The sequence below is a fragment of the Vipera berus genome (genome assembly GCF_964194415.1).
Source record: "Vipera berus genome assembly, chromosome: 7".
Classification (NCBI taxonomy): Eukaryota; Metazoa; Chordata; class Lepidosauria; order Squamata; family Viperidae; genus Vipera; species Vipera berus.
This window is the reverse complement of record NC_138209.1, coordinates 23,945,148-23,964,782: the sequence shown is the minus strand read 5'-3', so window position 1 is coordinate 23,964,782 and position 19,635 is coordinate 23,945,148. Positions and strand designations below refer to the sequence as shown.

General features: G+C 39.8%; 1 protein-coding gene across 3 annotated transcripts; it reads left to right on the top strand.

Annotated features, from left to right (window-relative positions):
* Positions 1–114: 114 nt before the first annotated feature.
* On the top strand, positions 115–19,456 carry CASP6 (caspase 6). Of its 3 annotated transcripts, none has more exons than XM_081332517.1 (9): positions 115–197; positions 6,198–6,303; positions 9,717–9,755; positions 10,681–10,723; positions 11,901–12,053; positions 14,052–14,128; positions 15,638–15,813; positions 16,669–16,828; positions 18,453–19,456. In XM_081332517.1, the coding sequence occupies exons 5-9, from the start codon at positions 11,938–11,940 to the stop codon at positions 18,686–18,688; spliced, it is 765 nt and encodes a 254-aa protein (XP_081188643.1). In that variant the 5' UTR covers positions 115–197; positions 6,198–6,303; positions 9,717–9,755; positions 10,681–10,723; positions 11,901–11,937; the 3' UTR covers positions 18,689–19,456. The 3 variants fall into 3 exon arrangements, with proteins under 3 accessions (XP_081188643.1, XP_081188642.1, XP_081188641.1); XM_081332516.1 differs by lacking the exon at positions 115–197 and adding an exon at positions 4,866–5,242; XM_081332515.1 differs by lacking the exons at positions 115–197; positions 6,198–6,303 and adding an exon at positions 6,936–7,037.
* The last annotated feature ends 179 nt before the right edge of the window (positions 19,457–19,635 follow it).

Sequence of the window (19,635 nt, the reverse complement as noted above, 5' to 3'; positions counted from 1 at the left end):
CCAGTTTCTTGATAACTACCTAAGACTTTGTGAAAGAAGTTTGATGATTCCTTTGTGCTATACAAAAAAATCCAGCGTGCTGTTACTGAGCATTTGTATACTGAAAAAGGAGGATTGGAAGCTGTCCTCCATTGACTAGGCACACTGCAAGTTCACTTACATTATACATTACTGCACCAGAAGAGTCATGAAAGCAGGTAAGACAGGTTCTTTGAATCTGAAGTTATAGCCTGTTTATCTAAAGTAATTCACTCTGGTAAAACAGTATAAGATTACAGCATATAATGGTGAACGTCTAAAATCTAAAGTTGATCTTAAAGTGAACACTGGCAATTACAAAGTACTCATGGAGACTTATCTAGATCACACATTTGTTTTATTCTTCCAGAAAAGAATGCTTCTCTTTCTTCTTTGTTCTGCTTTAATTGGAGCAATAAGATAGTGAAGTGGTGTGTATAAAATACCCTGTTGTTGTTGTTGTTGTTAGCTGCGAAGTCGTGTCCGACCCATCGCGACCCTATGGACAACGTTCCTCCAGGCCTTCCTGTCCTCTACCATCTTCTGGAGTCCATTTAAAATACCCTAAGATGCATTTAAAAATAAAAGGGGAAAATCATATTAATTGAAATTTATTTGGAATACAAAATTAATTGAAATATATATGAGCTATTAGAGGATGAGAATAAGAAATAACTTGAGCTGTCAGTCTACCATTTTTCCTAGTACTATACACATGTGGATTTTAAAATTGCATTTATTTATTTGGGAAATGTAAAGGCTGCACTAGTCAGTCATGACACTGGGTGGTTTACAAAATGCATAGTGAGGGAGTTAAAAGCAAAGAAGCCTTTTTTGCTAAAAGAAAGTCCAGCAAAAAGTGAATAAGCACTCAAAAGACCATTTCACTTTCAACTGGTAATTTGCATATTCCATAGTAATAGTTCAGTGAGTGCATTTATCTGTCCAAAGCTACATGCAACTTTCTATGATTATTATTAAAAGTAACAAAATGTACAGATAATTACTTTATCACTCAATTTTAGCCTCCCTTTCTCCTTTAGTTCCATAGCAAACCGTGAGATTGGTCAGCCTAGATTAGAAGATCCCAAATTGCAAAGATTTCTGCCCAAGCAGGAGTTGATTCATTCTTACAATTTTATTATATCTAATTGATAAAGCAATGATACTAATTAATACAAAATATATTGTATAAAAACTATCCAGCCCTAACAAAAACACCTACATGTCTCATTCATAAAGAAGACATAGAACTGGGCTCCATGGCATGGGACCACCCTACCTGAGGGATCAGTCTTCCCAGCTTCTGTCAGTCCATCCCTTTAGATCTCGCAGAGAAGGTGTTCTGAGAGTACATCAGCCAAGAACATAACATTTGGGAGAGGAAGGCAGGAGACATGTCTTCTCTGCCGTGGTGCTTGCCTTATTGAACATTTCCTTCCCCACTCCCAAAATTAGATGAGCTACATGCCTTTGATATTGTGGAAGGTCCTCAAAATCTGGTTATGGTATCTGGTCTGGGGGGTCCCAGGGAACTACAGGCGGGCTTAGAAAGATCCATTGCCGAGGTGGCTATTGATATTCTCTCTGCCTTGTATATCTGTTTTATAATATTTTTAATGTGGATTTTTACATTTTTATATCTATACTTTTACCTTCCATAGTCCTTTTTTTGTGAGACAGGCAGTTATAGAAATTTGATTAATAAATAGATGTAATGAATATTAGAGAAGTCAGATAACAATATCTGCCTTAATTTATATAGTTATATACCTAATTAGAATGTTATCATTATTTGTTTCATATTTCCAGTAAAAAATACCTTGAGAATAACATCTATTTTATTTAAACTGGGTGAAATTTAATATTCATTTGACTTTTGTAGAGTTTAAGAAGTAGTGGTGTTCATCATACAGAAGGATCCATTAAAATCCAGTGGCTTGAAAGCTTCCTGACTCCAGCACATTTCTGAAATGCTTCCTTGGTCACTAGGAAGTTCTTAAAACACTTGGTAAAACTTTTGCAGAACATTTTGATATAAAAATTCCGAAGTGTTTTTTCAGCTTTATTATTGTGCCATGTAAACTCAATGTGTGTCCTACATTATATGATTGTGGCTGTATTTAAAATCATTGGTAGTGATCTTTGGTAGATTAAGTAATTGTCCAGGGAAACTTTCTTGAAACACAGAATTTCTAGCTTAACACACGCCACTGTTTTCCAGGTGTCTCCAAATCAAAATCCCCTCCAATTAACTTTGAAATATGTAAGTTGCATATTAATTATAACTCCACTAACATGAAAATATTTGCTGTGCATTTTTGATACAGTTCATATAGATAAAATGGATCCATAACGAAAGTACAAATAAGGACATTTGACAAAAGACGTTTTGTTGGTTTTGGCAAGCATTTTTTTTTAAAAAAAATCCAGACTTTTAAATATGTAATTGCCATAGAACAGCGTTTGGCCTGTCACCCAACTTGCCTTGCTTGTAAAATGACTCAAAGCCAGGAATTTATACGGATTATCTTGATGTAGGTCCAAAGTACAGTACGAACAATCTGTGAAGCACAAGTTAAAAGAAAAAGAGGAAAAGAAAAGTAAAGGAGACTTTCTTTAACTTGTATTTAAAAAATAGAACAATTTAAACGGGAAAGATCTTCAACTGAGATAATCTGGAAGGAGAGTGAACTTGCAATTCTATGTTCAAATCCTGTGCTTTTTATTTTTTATTATTTATGAAGCTTCCTGTATGTATCAATAAAATGCATTGCTCTTATCATAAAGACTTCATCATGAAATATATAGGAATGGACTATGAGACCAATTTAAAATGGACATAAAGTAGAACACTGATACATTTTATGGAAGCTTTTTACAGTTTAGGTAATGAACTTATATTTCTAATTACTCAACATGACATTCTTCGGTGAATCTTGTATCTGTTATGGCCAGAAAAGTAACCGTTGTGGCAGGTACTCTGCATAGCACTCATAGAATTCAACAAAATCATCAATCACCAATCACCATTTTTAAATATTTATGGCTGTCCACCAACAGGTGGCTATCTAAGCAGTAACATTTATTGCCCAATTCTGTGATTTTACAGGAAGATTAAACTTTAATCCAAAGAAGTAACCTTCTATTAAGTAGTCTTAATACTTAACTTACAAAACACATTGAAAACTAAAGCATTTGTGTAAGACTGGTGTGGTTGATTAGCTGTGCAACACAGAAGTTACAAAACCTTTCATGGACAGCATGGAACAAAGTGAAATAATAGAAATGGGCATACTCTAAAACTCGCAGGCGAGCGCTTGAAACCAAAGTATTTCCATGAACTGCAAAGAGAGCTTAAATGTGTCATTTAAATTTGCAAACCATGATTTGTGAAGCTCAGGTTGGATTTGCCAAACATGATGAGTTAATATATGGTTCTCTAGTTAATGGTTCAGCATTTTGGGTTAGTGAAGCCTGTAGATTAATTTATGATTTGGTTTATTGTGCAAATGTAGGTAGTTCAATTAATTTGATTAAATGGATCTTCATGTTATGCAAATAGCTTCATAATTCCACTTCTTAGTGAATCTCAGTCTTCACTGATTTATTATCTGAGTACAATATAAAAATAACTGAAAATATGTCCATTGATCAGAGCCAAATAGATTTAGTGTTAAAATATCAGACTAGAAACTGATTTCTAGACCTGCTTTAGGCACAAAACCAGCTGGGTGACATTGTGCCAGTCACTTTCTTGTAAACCTTATACTTATAAAACCTGGGAATAAGGCAATGGCAAACTACTTCTGAAATCTTGCCAAGAAAATTGCAAGGACTTGCCCAGATAGTCACCAAGGTTCAATGCAGACTTAAAGGCACCAAAATACTTATAAAAAAGTTACTTATACATTACCTATAATAAAGGTGATATAAATCTAATAAATAAAACAAATACTGTACAGATATTAACAAACATGGACATAATTATAAATGCTATTATATAATCCAAAATTAAAAATACTGTAGCCAAAGCTTAGCTATTTATTACGACAGATATTTCCAAGTGGATGACTCTCGACACTATCAGTCAGAAGATATTATGCATGTATTCCAACTTTAATTTTTTTCTATGATTAATTTTGTTCTCCCCTTCATGGATTACTTGTGGCGAAGGGGCTTGTGTAATTCAGTGAAGCGATGAGCTAAGCTGTGCAGGGCCACCCAAGACGGACAGGTCATAGCAGAGAGTTCTGACAGAACGTGATCCACTGGAGAAGGAAATGGCAACCCACTCCAGTATCTTTGCCATGAAAACCCTATGGACAGTACCAAAAGGCAAAAAGATATGATGCTGGAAGATGAGCCCCTCAGGTTGGAAGGCATCCAATATGCTACTGGGGAAGAGCAGGGGGCTAGTACTAGTAGCGCCAGAAAGAATGAAGCAACTGGGCCAAAGCTGAAAGGACGCTCAGCTGTGGATGTATCTGGTGGTGAAAGGAAAGTTCGATGCTGTAAAGATTTTTTCTCCATAGGAACCTGGAATGGAAGATCCATGAATCAAGGAAAGCTGGACGTGGTCAAACAAGAGATGACAAGACTGAACATCGACCGCAGACGGGGACTGCAGCCAAGAAATTAAGACCCTTGCTCCTGGAGAGGAAAGCCATGGCAAACCTAGACAGCACACTAAAAAGCAGAGACATCACCCTGCCAACAAAAGTGCGTATAGTCAAGGCTATGGTCTTCCCAGTTGCAATGTATGGCTTTGAAAGTTGGACCACCAAAGAATTGAAGCCACCAGAAAAGCTGACCACCAAAGAATTGAAGCCTTTGAACTATGGTGCTAGAGAAGACTCCTGCAAGTCCCTTGGACTGCAAGGCGATCAAACCAGTCAGTCCTAGAGGAGATCCACCCCGACTGCTCTTTAGAAGGCCAGATCCTGAAGTTGAAACTCAAATACTTTTGGCCACCTTATGAGTAGAAGGACTCACTGGAGAAGAGCCTAATCCTGGGAAAGGTTGAGGGCAAGAGAAGAAGGGGACGACAGAGAATGAGGTGGCTGGATGGAGTCACTGAAGCAGTAGGTGTGAGCCTAAATGGACTCCAGAAGATGATAGAGGACAGGAAGGCATGGAGGAACATTGTCCATAAGGTCGCGATGGGTCGGACACGACTTCGCAACTAACAACAACAATAATTTTGTTCTAAAAGAGAAAATAGGTAAATTAAAAATTAACCCCATATGGGCCCCACCCAAGCAGCACTTGAGGCGAAGTGAATATTCAATGAGTATCTCATTTATAAGCAGCAATTCTAGTTATGGGGAACTTCCCTGTGTAGAGACATTGGGAATCTTGATGGTTTTATAATGGCAAAAGTAAAGCTTCCTGCCCCCCCCCCCCGCGTTCCATGCAAATGTTTGTGTACTCTATACACATTGGCCTTTTCACTATGGCTAATATATATGGCAGCATCCCATGGTATAGGACACAGATCAGCAACCCGCGGCTCCGTCGCCCGGTGCGCACGCACCTCTCCAAACGGGCAGTGGCGCCGCCCTTTTGGAAAGCTGCTGCGGCCCGTTTGCAGAGCTGCCGCCTTCCTCCGAAGGCGGCAGGTCTGCAAACTAGCCGCAGCAGCTTTCCAAACTGGCGGCAGCAGGTCTGCAAACAGGTGGCGCTGCCGCCCGTTTGGGCGGAGGTGCGTGTGCACCTCTCCAAAGGTTTGGAGAGCTGCACGCGCACCTCTCGGAACGGGCGGTGGCACCACTCATTTGGAAAGCTGCCGCGGCCTGTTTGCATTAACTCTGAAGGCGGCAACTCTGCAAACAGACTACGGCAGCTTGCAGACCTACCGCCGCCCAAACGGGCGGTGGCAGGTCTGCAAACAGGTGACGCCGCCGCCCGTTTGGAGAGTGGAAAGGTTTGGAGAGCTGCGCGCGCACCTCTCCGAACAGGCAGCGGTTTGAAGGTCCCGGGGGCAGCTCCCGCAGCGGCTGGGCTGAAGGCGCCCATCGCCAGGGAGACCCGTCGCCGCGCAGGTGCCTCCTGTTTTGTGCATGCGCAAAACATTTTGGTTTTTACACATGCACGGACACGTGTGCACACGTTTTGCGGCTCCCACTTTTTTGTGTGTGTGATGGAACCGGTTCCGAGTGGCTCTTTTGCTTTTTCAGGTTGCTGACCTCTGGTATAGGAAGAGGAATCCATTTCCACAATTGATCTTCACTGGGAGAGAGATGCTTTTAAAGAAGCTACCAGTTCAAGTTTCCTGAACTTATGGTGAGCAGAAAATATTACAGATTGATTTGCTCTTACGGAAATTAGGGAACACAAGCAGAATTTCTCGCCTGAAAGGAAGTGTTTTCCTCTACCATCTCATCTCAATTGCTGTATCAAGAAAAAGTACTTTCACAACCCGCATTTGATCAGTACGCCTAATAAAACCAGGTCAAGATCACAGAATGGAGCGCAAATCCTGAATGGATTTGGGGATAAATCCTTCCCTTTATCAGCTTTAAAACAAGGAGGTATCACGGAAAGCCGGCTCGCTCTTTGGGAACCTTGAGTTGGTGTCCTCAGACGGGTTTCTTCCCCCCCCCCCCACCGTCAGCCTATCCCAGAGTCCTTTGCTTCTTTATACGAAATGGCAACGCGTGTTTACGGTTCAACTCTCCGCAAACCTCCGGCCTCGCGGCACTTCTCTCACTCCTCCGAGGCCAAAGCAGAGGGCTGAGCCCGTCCGCGGGGACCGAGACGAGCGCTCAGCCCGCCCAGTCTTGATAAGAGCAGGCTGGGAGAGTTGAGGAGAGGAGGCGCCCTTTCGCAGGGGAGGAGAAGAGGGCGGGCGGCGGAGGGTGGCTGTCTTCCTTCGAGGCAACGGGAGGGAGGGAGGGAGGGGGAGGGCTGTGGTAGCAACACCCCCGGGGAGGGCGAGGGAGACTGAAGCCGGCGTGGGAGCCCAAGCCCAGCCATGGCGAACGCCAAGAGGCAGAAAAATAACACGAATTCCTCAGGTAGGCGCAGAAAAGAGCTGCAGTAGGTGCTCCGGGCGAAGAGACCTTGGAACCGAAGGGGCTGGACCAGGGGTCGGCAACCTCGGCTCTTTTATGACTCGTGGACTTCAACTCCCAGAATTCCTGAGCCAGCTATGCTGGCTCAGGAATTCTGGGAGTTGAAGTCCACGAGTCATAAAAGAGCCGAGGTTGCCGACCCCTGGGCTGGACGCTGGACCCCTCGCTCCAGCTGCGCGCCCTAAGACAGGGCGGGCCGGCCGGCCGGCGGCGACAAATTCTCCCAGACGCGTGGGTGGCTGCCTTTCGGTTGAAACAGCACCCCAGGCCAAACATATGGGGAGACAGTGCCTGTCCCAAGGCATCTTGGCACGTGGCGTTTCTTTCAAGGGAGGCAATAGGGGCACGCAATGTTTGCGTTCACACGGCAAGCTTAACCCGGTGACTGAAAGCAGCCCGTTGCACAAATCCTGGAATCTTTCGCGGTCTGAGTTTGGGTTTGGTCCGCGTGCCACGCCACGCAACCCCCCGAACCGAAATTGAATGGAATGAAGTGCACGTCGGGCAATGGCAGCTGCCAAGTCATTAATCCAACTTGGTAGACGGGAGTTGTGCGAATACCGACAGATCCACGTTGCTTTAGGACAGATCGGAATGAAGGGAGCCTTAGTTTCAAGCGCCTCCTTTAGCTGGTTGAAAGCGTCTCTACAGTGAAATGCAGGAGAAAGTAGGAAAGACAAACAACCCCAGTCCTTGGGGGCAGGCACGCTCCATCTTTGCTTGGAAGAAAGAATCCAGCTTTGCGATTTCAAATGCAGCCGAAGGCAGATTTTGGCTGCTACTTTTGTTTCTCTCCTCCAGCTTCTGCTCGTTAAAAGGCTAGCTCCTCTTGGCTTGCTGTGCGAGTGCCCGCGGCTGCTTTTTGGCACGTCGCCGTCCTTTGTTCTCGTTCCTCTTCCTGCCTTTCCTTTGTTCTGCCTCATTAACTTACCTCAAGCGCGGCTGCCGCGTCGCCGTATTTACTACTCGACCGTCCAGTAGCTGCGTGACTTGTACTGTAACTTGTCGCTCTCGAGGGCAGGCAGCAGTGTGTTTGTTAATGGAAGCTTAGTCCGAAGAGATCACCCGAGTCTGTCCAGATTCTATATGAGGTCGAACGCCCCCATTTTAATTCATAATTAGATCTCAGTGCCAACTCACTCATCGCTATAATAAGAGGAAGCAAGTACTTTTTTTTAACAGATCAACTGTTGTCATTAGAAAAGCACTCATTACACCATATTGACAATAAAACTAGTCTAACAAGTGCAAAATTTTGTAATTATATTTCTGTACATTGTTCATGCAGAATATTGGTTTAGATCTGGTGTTTCCAATCCATGGCCCATCATCCGCCCTGGACAGCTAATAATGCAGCCCCACAGTTATATATGACTTTTATATATGGCTCAAGACAATCCCTCTTCACTCAGTGTGGCTCAGGCAAACCAAAATGTTGGACATAGACTGCAGTATGGTATCCACCAACTTCATATTATAAAACACATTTAGTGTTATCAAGGCTCCTTGAAACTTTGTCTATCCCTCCTTCTCTGTGTAAAACTTTGACTCAGCCCTGACTCCATTTTCTTTACTATGCAGTTCTAATTCATGCTGCTGTAACACAGTTAGTTCTCTTTCCCTGAGGATAGGAATAGGTATTTCCAAAGTACTACATAGCAAATACATCTCTCTGATGTATCTGCTAACCTGGGAACAAATTCCCCTTGAGCCAGGTGACAGAAAAAGAATAAAAACTATCAAAGAGGCCACTGTAATGTACTTATTGATAAATGAGTAGAATATACATATCCAAGATTCAGTAAACTAAACCCCTTTTCCTTCCAATAAACTTGGCTAATGAGACATCAGCCACATCTACACAGTTGTTTGCTGTGCTCCTCTCCTAGAGTCAGCAGGAAATTAAATTATGCTGTCGTTTGTCTCCATAGTGCATCTTTATTGTGCTCCAAAACCAAGACTGGGCTACTATCCATACAGTTTTCACATGCACAATTCTAAAGTGTGTGTGTGTATACATACATACATACATACATACATACATATATATATATATACATACACACATACGTGTGTGTGTGTGTGTGTATAAAGGTAAAGATAAAGGTTCCCCCGCACATGCGTGCTAGTCGTTTCCGACTCTAGGGGCTGGTGCTTATCTCCTTTTCAAAGCCGAAGAGCCAACACTTGTCCGAGGACGTCTCTGTGGTCATGTGGCCAGCATGACTAGATGCCAAAGACGCACAGAACACTGTTACCTTCCCACCTTAGTGGTCCCTATTTTTCTACTTGCATTTTTACGTGCTTTCAAACTGCTAGGTTGGCAGAAGCTGGGACGAGTAACAGGCGCTCACTCTGTTACGCAGCACTCGGGATTCGACCCGCCAAACTGCTGATCTTCTGTTCGACAAGCTCTGTCCTAACCCACTGAGCCACCGCGTCCATACATATACATACACACACACACACACACACACACACACACATATAAAATGTGTAGTTGTTTTATGTGTGTGTTTGTACCCACACACATATATATAATTTATGCTTGTAATAAATTAATTAATATTGACAGAATATTTCTGTCAAGAAAGATACTCATTGTATTGTTTTGTACTGTAGAAATCCACGTGGACAGCAAGAACCTACTACAATGCAAAGGTAAGGTACTCAGCATTTTTTAAAAATATAATTGACACTTAAATGGCAACATAATAGGGAAAAAAGCAAGAGTTTGAAACCACCCCATCATTATGTTTACATGACATGGTGATCCTCTGAATTTGCTAATTGTTGTGGCCCAGCAACACACAAAAATTAGCATCTGGAAAGATTGGTTGACCACTGGTCATGTTTTTGGTCCTCCCAGATACTCACAGCTGAAATTGTGGTAGCTGAAATTTCTCTCTGAAATTTCTTTTAATCTCTTTTTTCTTAGAGGGAACAAATAATTAAAAGTCCACATTGGCACAATTTTAGTTGACACCACCAGAGCCAGAATTGTGGGTACATCCACATAAGTGTCTCATTTCTGTCTCTTTCCTGCCTCCCACATGACTCTGAGATGAAAAACAAAAAACAGCAGAAATGGCCTAGAACTTCTTTCTCTTTCTTTGCTTCAGTAATTGATATTGGGAGAGGCTGTTAACGTTCAAAGGAGTTTATATACCAACAGGAATTAGTAGACTATAGAAGAGTGATTAGTTAAATCTCAAACAAGGCTATTTGGGGTCCAGTCTAGTTTCTGTGGATTAATTGAGTTATTTAATTGTATGTCCGGATGGTGGAAGGACTACAGCCTTTGTTCCTCGTTATGTAAAATTAGCTTGCTTGTTTGAAAGTAAATTTAAGTACAGCTTTTTAAATTTGTGTCTTTTCTTATTTTTTTGATTATTTACATTTTTTATGGATTTCCATAAAATATGTTCCCCTAAGAAAATATGCTTTTGCAGTGAAAACATCTTTTAAAAATATTTTAAAAATAGGGCAAAAATGTAAATGTATTGTTATACTTGCACATTTTTTTTATCATGTAGAACCTAAATTATTTTGATTTATTTATGTTTAAATTGTTTTCTATTTACAGATGAGCAGCAAAACTTCACTGAAACAGATGCCTTTGATGAAAGGTAATCTTTTCCAAGTCAGGAGATTTTGCAGTTTTTTTTTCTTATAACCTTTTTCTTATAACCTTATCACCTTTTCTTATGTGTATAGTTTTATTTACATATTAAATACAACAGAAAAATAATAGTGATTAATACCAGTGAGCAATAAACAAGTCAGACAAAATAGAATTTGTACATTATTCAATAAAAATAATTAAAAAAACATGTAAATCTTCAGAGTAAGAAGATTATCTGTTATTGATTGCCAGGTAAGGACAGGAAAAGAGACAAAATGAGATACTGGTTAAGGCATTGGTCCCCAACCTGTGTGCCAAGGCCGGGTATCACTGGGCCCTGTGAGTGGCTGGTCAGTGCATGCCGTGAGTGCTGGGGGCGGTCACAGCCCCACTCACACGAGCACTCCTGTCACTGTGAGCATTGTGGGTGCTCGCAGCCCCACTCGTGTGAGTGCTCACGGTCCCACTCGTGAGCAACAGGTATTCTTGCGCATGCACACACATACACATTTGTTTACCCCCACACACACACACCAAACCACCCCTTTCCCCCTTCCCCCCCACTCTGGGCCGCCAACACTTAAAAGGTTGAGGAACTCTGGGTTAAGGTATTAGACTAAGATCATAGAGACTAATATTCAATCCATCCTTAACCCTGGAAACTTGATAGATGCCTTTGGGCCACCTACTCAATGAATGAATGTGGATAGAGTACAAAACTAAGGGCCCTTATGAAAGTACATTTAAATTGACCACATGAAGAGAATGAACAAGAATGAATGTGGTGGAAAGAAGCATAGTTCCCAAGGAGAGAAAGGTATGGAAAATTATAATGAATGGTGCTGAGATAGTGTAGTTTTAGTTACAGTAGTTTTTGTTTTATGTCTTTAATTTCTTTGGTTTAATATTCCTTTTGCCTTTTTGTACTCTGTATAATGTTGCTTATCCTAAATGGGAATAGTGTGATTGGCATGTATGTAGGTAAATACCAAAAATCTACTTATAATGATAAAGGTTACACTTCTTGTAAATCAGATCAAATTAAATTATTTAAGATTTGCACTAATTGATTTGCACAGTTCTTTGAATTCTAACAACTGATTTGCTTAAACATACATATGGGCTTAAATGAATGAGAAAGACCTACGTTTATTAACTGGGCTACCTTTTTTTTTTTGTAGGATCAGCCAGCTCTTTGATCCATCTGTGGAATACAAAATGAAACACAAGAGAAGAGGACTTGCTTTGATTTTCAATCATGAGAGGTTTTTCTGGCACTTAACGTTACCAGACAGACGTGGTACTTGTGCTGACCGAGATAATCTGAACCGCAGGTAAAGGAATCGTTCAATGTATTGTCTTTTACACCAAAGAATTAAAATCCAAGGACATTTCCAAAACTACTTCCATTTTTTAAGAAATTGTGTGTTGAGGGAGAAAGTATTCCATGAGTGCTGAGGTAGTGCAAGCTGTCAGATCTTTAGGATATAAGTAAAGAATTTTGAAAGTTTTACAACAGGAATGGCTTTAATATAAATCAGGATTCTTTGTCTGATTTGCAATGGATTACTGAGTCTCAGTTATTCAATAAATTAAGTCCCGTCCCTTCATTTACCAGCTAAATAACTTCTGCTGCTTGAATTAATGTATTTATCCAAATAAAATACTAAACCGAAGTTGACATTCTCCACCACAAAGCAAGATCAGACAGAAAAGCCTCATCTGTACAGATAGCCCTCAACTTAACAACCATTTGTTTAATAGCCCTCAACTTACAACCATTTGTTTAGTGACTATTCAAAGTTAAACAGCACTGAAAAAAGTGACATGACCGTTTTTCAAATTTATGACTATTGCTGCATTCCCATGGTCATGCAACCAAATTTCGGATGCTTGGCAGTGTCCCAGGGTCATGTGATCACCTTTTGCGATCTTCTGACAAGCAAAGGGAAGCCAGATTCACTTACCAACTGTCTTACTAACTTAAGAGAGCACCGATTCACTTAACAACTGTGACAAGAAAGGTCTTAAAACTTGGGTCAAAACTAACTTAATGACTTATCTTGCTTAGCAGTAGTAATTTTGGGATTAGATTTGGTTGTAAACTGAGAACTAACTACCTGTTTATTTTAGTACAATCTTTCTCAAACATGGTAACTTTAAAATGTGTGAATTTCAACACCCAGAATTCCCCAGCCAACACAGTATCTGAGGAATTCTGGGAGTTGAAATCCAGACCTTTTAAAGACAGCACCATTAAAAAAAATACTGTTTCACTATATTCTCTTTCATTCATACACTCTTTGGAGGAAAGTTCTCGGGAAAACGGTCCCCAAAATGGAACAGCTTTGAGCTCAGATCAGTTCTGGTACTCACGATGGTTAGAGTTTGTTTCAGACTTTTCATCTGCAGAATCAACCCCATCTCGCATGTCTGACACAACTCAGGTGTGTGGGGTTTTTTTTGCTTGGAATCCCACTCAGGGTTATGACAATATATTATATAAATTGAAAATGGCCTATGGAACATGTCCAACTTCCTTTCTGTGACTTCACATTCCAAGGATGATAGTGCATGGGAAAGGGAATGGGGCAGAAATAATATGTCTTTATGATAAATAATGTTTTTTGCAGTGTAGGGTTACTAGAAAACGTTGAAGGAATCCTAGGGCTTCCTCAAACATACCTCTGATCTACAGTATCATAGGCTGATGCTAAATATCTACATGAATGCTATTTAGATTAGAACAATGTGAATAGTTGCCATAATTAGCTGTGCAATTTCAGTACTGATTATATAATTTATAAATCTATAAAAGGACATGGGCACAGATTGTCTGAAAGATCACATCTTTAAATACTCCTGGCCAATGTTTCAGAAGCTCGCATGCTGAGATATGAGGTAGGTGGATAAGGCAATGAAAGAAACTACTTGTAGAATTCTTTTCTCAAGGTATTTTTCTAATCCTAACTGTACTTACTAATGTCAAGAAGTACAAATTTTAAAAGTCATTTTTGTCTGTTTTTTAAGGTTACAGATAGAAAATTACTGCTACTAAGTACTGTATCTGTTCTTAATATGATTGGGTGTATTTTAGTTACATTTATATTTTAATTTGGAACTCAATCTGATTCTGTGGACTGAAAAGGTACATTCTTCTTTTTTCTGGAGTACTCATAGCATAATAATGTGGTAAATGGTGTTTCAGTAAATTTCTAAAGCTGGCTGGTTAGATAATATTGCATCCTCTCAGAGGTCAAAATATTAATATGCGAGTTAATAAGAATATATGAATATGATTCAGGAGTGAAATAATGTTCTGTTTAAAATAGTTTGACTGAACTTGGATTTGAAGTGAAATGTTTCGATGACCTTAGAGCAGAAGAAGTGCTGCAGAATATTTATAATGGTAGGTAAAGCAAGTTTATTTGCCTGTAGATGCTTGGCTACTGGTTGTATTTTTTTGGTAAAATTCTTAATATCAAAGTTACTAGTGAAGAAAATAATTCTTGCTAGTGAAGATACAATTTATTGAACTGTAGGAGAGCCAACCAGACAGAAAGAGCTGGATACTTTTTGTTTTTTCCTCTCTCAGGCCTGACCTCTTAAGCTATTCATATTCCTCCTATCATGTTTGTTATTAAGTGCTGAAATATATGTTTGTGCTGATAAGCAAAAGTTTCTCAACATTTTAACTTTTTTTTTTAAAAAAAACTTTTGTTTTTACATTGTAATGTTTTTTTCATTTTTAAAACTAAAAATTAATAAACATTTTAATTTTATCACGAATTTAGTAGGGTATGCAAAATTCACCAGTTGAGAAACAGAATGTTCTGGAAAATTCGAGAGCATTTTGTTCTTCCAAATCATCCTGAACCTTGTCCAGATTATGCTATTCCAATAGTTCTGTGGGTTATGGAAGTAAATTCTGTAAATTCATTTCATTTCAAGTGAAACAGGCCTGGTTGGAACTGGATCACTCTAGATTAGGGGTGTCAAACTGCCGGCCCACGGGCTGGACATGTCATGCGGAAACCGCGCCCACCCCATTGCCGGCAATGGCAAAACTGTCCTGATACATTGCACAATGTCACGTGATGTCACGAGTTTGACATGTCTGCTCTAGATCATCACCAGTTCAGAGGATTTACTTCAGGAAACTGGCCCAAAACAACTAGGGGGAAATTCAGCATATTGGTTTTCTGAAAAGTTTCATTTCCCATTTGGTGAATTTTGCACCTCTCTAATTTTTAGGAAATAAGATGGAATATAGTCTTTTAAGATGTCTTTGCTGCTATCTGCTACGTAAAAGGAAGCAGAAAGAGCACAGGACGCTGTAAGGTCTCAAAAGTAAGCAATTATGGTATCTGATGAGATGGTTTTAATGATGCAGTAGGCACTGGGGAGTAATGGAGTACCAATTGATTTTTCAATTTCTAAATCCAGCTCAGAATAAAATTATTTGTTTAGCATGTGGGAGCCTTGGTGGAGCAGTGGGCTAATGCCTCCTTAAGTAACACCAGCTGCCTGCAATTAGTGCAGGTTCGCATCCCACCAGGCTCAAGGTTGACTCAGCCTTCCATCCTTCCGAGGTAGGTAAAATGAGGACCCAGATTGTTGGGGGCAATAAGCTGACTTTGTAATAATGCCGCTTGGGGGGGGGGGCGAAAGCCCTAATAAGCAGGCATATACATAGAATGAAGGCTATTGCTAAGTACATTGGTTTGTGCTTAAATTGTAAGCCGCCCTGAGTCTTCGGAGAAGGGCGGGATATAAATGGGATTTAAAAAAAAACCTGGATTGATTTTATTTATGTCCAAAGCAAGCCAAAGGAAGTTTATACCTCACTACTTTAATAGCCACTAATACAAAAAAATAACCAGTGTGTGTAGATAAATTGCATCATTATTTTTTGTAGTGTCCACAGATCAACATGAAGATGCAGACTGCTTTATGTGCATTTTCCTGAGCCATGGAGAAGATAACCATGTTTATGCTTATGATGCTAAAATACAGATACAAACGCTGACCAACATGTTTAGAGGGGATAAATGCCCTAGCCTGATAGGGAAGCCAAAAATATTCGTAATTCAGGTGAGATGGCGGAGTTTTTGAATCTACAGCTGAGTTTGTAATATGGGATTAAAATACATTTTATTGAAAGAAAGAAATTTAAGACTGCCATATATTAAATGTATCACTTTTAAATAAAAAAAATCAAACAGGAAGTGTAACATTTGGTGCATTTAGTCAAAACTTGATATACTTCCACATATCTACACCTGTGTAACCTAACTTCTAAGAGTTGTTACCTTCAAAGTATGTAAAATATTGTGTCCATGACTGGCAATGTGTAGTGGGAAAATGGGTGGGTGGAAGAAGAATCACCTTAGATTTTGTTTGTTACACAAGGGTCTTTGTGTAAGAATAGACTTCAAAACATCACTGGTATCTATAGCAGTGCATAATTAAAGGCATTTATTTGTTCAATCATTTAAGTCAGGGGTGTCAAACTCAATTTCATTGAGGGCCGCGTCAGCATTGCGGTTGCCCTCGGGGCCGGGTGGGTATAGCCAGGGTGGGCGTGGCCTACTGGGTGGGTGTGGCTAGAGTGCGTATGGCCTACTGGGTGGGTGTGGCCAGCTCTACATCGTTCACATCAAGGGTGGCTATGGGGGCCTGGGCAGGAGTGGGACAGATCTGAGGGTCTCTGGCAGAAGGAGGGTCTCTGGGCCAGGGCCAAGGCAGTGGGGGCCGCTCCCTCACTGTTTCCAGGATGGCTTCGCGGGCCACATGAAACCACTTCGCAGGCCGGATCTGGCCCCCGGGCCTTGAGTTTGACATGTCTGATTTAAGTGAACTTTTCTGGATCTACAATGGAGGGTTGGTATTATAAGTGATTTATGATCCTGGTTTCATTACCAACAGCTCTTTTATCTCAAATTTTAGGCATGCAGAGGAGATAAGCATGATGATCCAGTCTTGGCTCATGATACAGTGGATATTGCTACAGAACGCTCACTCATTAATGAAACCACAGTTGATGCTGCTGCAGTTTATACTTTACCTGCTGGTGCTGATTTCCTCATGTGTTATTCTGTGGCAGAAGGTAAAAATCAATGCTACCCTAGGGAAAAAAATGTTTAACATCATCGAGTAATAGTTTCTTAAAGAAAATTTGCTTTGATGTATCATTTATTGGTTATTCATGCTATCATTGAATAGATACTGACAATCAAGTTTTTTTGTATTTACTAAAATCCCCCAAAAGCTAATAAAAACAAACCAAAGAGGTTGCTCATTCTCAAAACAAATCAGTAAATAAAAAATGGCAGATAGAAATTGAATCTGCAAGAAGTGGTGAGGAACTTATCATTAATTGTGTAAATCACATCTGGCACTTCTTTCCCACCAGTGTGGTGTCAGTTATCAAAATTTCCATCACAGCAGAGCACATATTAACTATCCTTGCCTAAATAGCAAGCTAAATCAAGAAATAAATCCTTAGGGATTTATTTATTTTTATTAAATTTATATGCCCACAATTCTAGGGGGCTAACAACCAAATAATGCAGTATAGTGGTAAAGTAAGGTTTTCATGCAATATGAAGACCCAGCTTCCTAATACTTTCTTGTTGCAGATGCGTGCAGAGTGCAGAACTTTGATTACGATATTTAGGTGACAAATTCATGAATGGTAACTGGGACTGCAGATCAAAATAGGCTAAAATGGTGTTCCTAGTTTGTGACTTGGCACTGCTCAAATGAATGCAGCTACAGTAAGGATTCTTCATCTCCCAGTCTTTTTAAAATTCACTTTAGAGAATGTCATTGGGAACACTTTTCTCATATGGCCCTTAATCAGCTTCCCTGCTCAGCTTGACGAAGGCCACCATTAAGATATTTGGACTTCTTTAGATGCAATATCTATTAGTAAAATATAGCAGAACTGGATCAGCTAGTATTATCTATACAAGTATTCCTCAACTTAACAACAGTTCATTTAGTGACCATTCGAAGTTAGTGACATTGAAAAAAGTGACTTATGGCTGTTTTTCACATAAACATTGCAGCATCCCCATGGTCATGTGATCAAAATTCAGAAGCTTGGCAACTGACTCATGATAGTTGTAGTATCCCAGGGTCACGTGTTCACCTTTTGCGACTTGACAAGTAAAATCAATGGGGAAACCAATATTACTGACTTAACTGCAGTGATTCATTTAACAACTGTGGCAAGAAAGGTCGTAAATTGGGGCAAAACTCACTTAACAAATGTCTCACTTAGCAACAGAAATTTTGGGCTCAATTGTGATTGTAAGTCGAAGACTACCTGTATAAACAGATAGTTAATAAAAGATTTAGATGATTTGGGGATAGATAAAATCCCCTAAAATTATTTTTGCCAAGCAAAGATAACAGCGTTCCGTGTGCCTTTGGCGTCTAGTCATGCCAGCCACATGACCACGGAGACGTCCTCGGACAAACGCTGGCTCTTCGGCTTTGAAACGGAGATGAGCACTGGCCCCTAGAATCGGAAACGACTAGCACGCATGTGCGGGGGAACCTTTACCTTTACAGATACTATAAATGTAAGAAAAATTTCAGAAAACTGGCACATTGAAAAAAGCTTTTTCCCCAATAATTTTTTGGTTACTTAGTAAATTTAGATAAAAAACTAAAGCTAATTTCTTGACACAGTAACTTAATCCTTTCTCCCCCTTTCCCAAAAGGTTTCTACTCTCATCGGGAGACTATAAATGGTTCTTGGTATATTCAAGATCTGTGCGAGATGATACGAAAGCATGGTGGTTCCTTGGAATTCACAGAATTACTGATGCTTGTTAACAGGAAGGTATCACATCGCAGGGTAGATGTGTGCAAAGATATTCATGCTATAGGGAAGAAGCAGATCCCTTGCTTTGCTTCAATGTTAACTAAAAAACTGTATTTCTACCCCAAATCATAATAGCACGGTACAGTAATTATTATTTTGGGGTGCGTAGGTGGTGGGGTGGTGGTGATGTAGTCTGCAGGACTCAAAGCAAATCATATAATACTGTTGAAATAGATCAATTTTATATTCACTTATCTGAAAATATGTTCCATTAGACTCAATTAGACTTGATTCTGAATATATAGAATTGCACTGATAATTTAAAATGTATGTTTAGTTAGTATATAGTTTATTCCTTTATCTAAACTGAGAACTTCAGGAGATGGTGAATTAAAATTGTTTGATGAGCAGATCTATGCAATAAAATCACAGCCAATAATTGCAGGTTCTAATTGGCAAACAGAAATACAAATTCTACATTAAAAATTGGAAAAGAAAACTGTGAAGTTTTAACAACTCAGGCAGAAATACTTTTATACAACCTTTGTAATATTCTGCTACCCTCAGGGAGTTTTAAAAATAAGTTCAGGCTTGACATTGGGATAATAAAGGAATAGTTAATCAAAGGTTAGCTGTCTTTAGGTTTACATTCCATAATGGATGTTAATAATGGATATTTTGTACGAATGGCTAAATTTTTATACTTTTGTTTTAACACAGTAATTGTCTTATGAGAATCATTTTCTTAATCCGTTTACATTGTGAGAATTGTTCCCCCCTCACTTTAACATTTTGGAAAAGTGAATTATGCAACCAATATAAAATTGTGACTCCTTCAGTTAGTTATAGCAGCTCCTGATAACTTGTGGAGTTACTGCAACTTAGCTGAAATATTTGCATTATTTTCTACAAACCAGCCTTATTATTATTTAATAAAAGTTAATTTGTGTCTATGAACTCTGCTATCATAAATCTTTCAGGTGCTATGCATGCTTCATATGTAACTCATTACAGATATTGAGATACGTTGTGCAAGGAACATTTTCTTAACATCCTAAACAGAAGACTCAGAAGACATC